General features: G+C 47.2%; 1 protein-coding gene across 1 annotated transcript in view; it reads left to right on the forward strand.

The window, feature by feature from the left end:
* lrch3 (leucine-rich repeats and calponin homology (CH) domain containing 3) overlaps positions 1-984 on the forward strand; it is an 18,285-nt gene extending 17,301 nt beyond the window's left edge. Inside the window, exon 20 of the mRNA XM_014028754.1 lies at positions 374-984. Within this exon, the coding sequence (XP_013884208.1) occupies positions 374-520 (147 nt within the window). The 3' untranslated portion in view covers positions 521-984. The remainder of the gene's footprint in view (positions 1-373) is intronic.
* Positions 985-1,077: the final 93 nt, after the last annotated feature.

Below are 1,077 nucleotides of genomic sequence, written 5' to 3' on the forward strand. Positions count from 1 at the left end.
GGACTCGTTGTTTCCTTAAACACACCTGGACTCGTTGTTTCCTTAAACACACCTGGACTCGTTGTTTCCTTAAACACACCTGAGCGAGTCATGTGACTAACCTCAGCAGGAGCTCGGTTCTGGCCTTCTCTCTGATCCTGACCCAGTCTGGTCTGGATCCGGTGGTTCTGCTGGAGCCCCTGCTCTCATTTGTCTTTCCTCTCATCACTTTCCTGCCTTTTATTCCTCCTTTACTTTCTGTTGCCATGTTTACAGTTTTTTTATTTGTTTATTTAATTTGCCATCTGTTGACCCACCTTTCTGTTGTCCCCGCCCCTTTTTTGTCCCCCCCCCCCCTTGCTGCGTTCTTCTTCTGTGGTGTCTGTCGGCGCAGACCAAGTTGTGTCTTCCTCTTCACATCCTGGAGGAGCGAGGGCTCCCCCAGGTGGCYGGAACCGTCGGCGCGCTGCTCGACCTGGCCCCGCCCCGACTGTCCGTCACCTCGCCGCCGACGCCATCTGGACCCTCCGTTGTCATTTAGATGCCYCGCCCCCTGCTGCACCTGCAGCCAATCAGAGCTCACCGTGTTTTCAGCCACCTGTGTGATGTCACCAGGAGACCTGACGATGTCATCAGCAGGAAGAACCACCTGAGTTCTGGTCCAGATCTGGTTCTGGTCCAGATGTCTCAGTAAGAGAAAAGAAAATGTTTTTTTTTCTAGGAATCAACAAAACAAACCTTTAACTATTAGAGTTACCTCACAAGTGTTTACTTAGTTTAAACAGAACCGGGCTTCTACAGAACCACTGCAGAACCTCCGTAGAACCTGAACCAGGATGTGGTCCCACTCTGCTGAATTAAACCTCCTGAGATCATCGTGTGGTTCTGATGGAGACGAGAACAGAACTAATCACAACCGGGTCGTCAGACCAAACTTTAAATGTTCTGGTTCTGACCGTTTGTCCCAAACCCAGTTTGATCATGTCAAAGAATTTAACTAATCAAGAAATTAAAAAACATTTAAGATGAGTTTAAAACTAGATTTATTTTGCACATAACTTAAAATATTAAAATAATTCCTTCTTTATACATCTACAG

Source organism: Austrofundulus limnaeus, unplaced genomic scaffold, assembly GCF_001266775.1.
Source record: "Austrofundulus limnaeus strain Quisiro unplaced genomic scaffold, Austrofundulus_limnaeus-1.0 Scaffold803, whole genome shotgun sequence".
Classification (NCBI taxonomy): domain Eukaryota; kingdom Metazoa; phylum Chordata; class Actinopteri; order Cyprinodontiformes; family Rivulidae; genus Austrofundulus; species Austrofundulus limnaeus.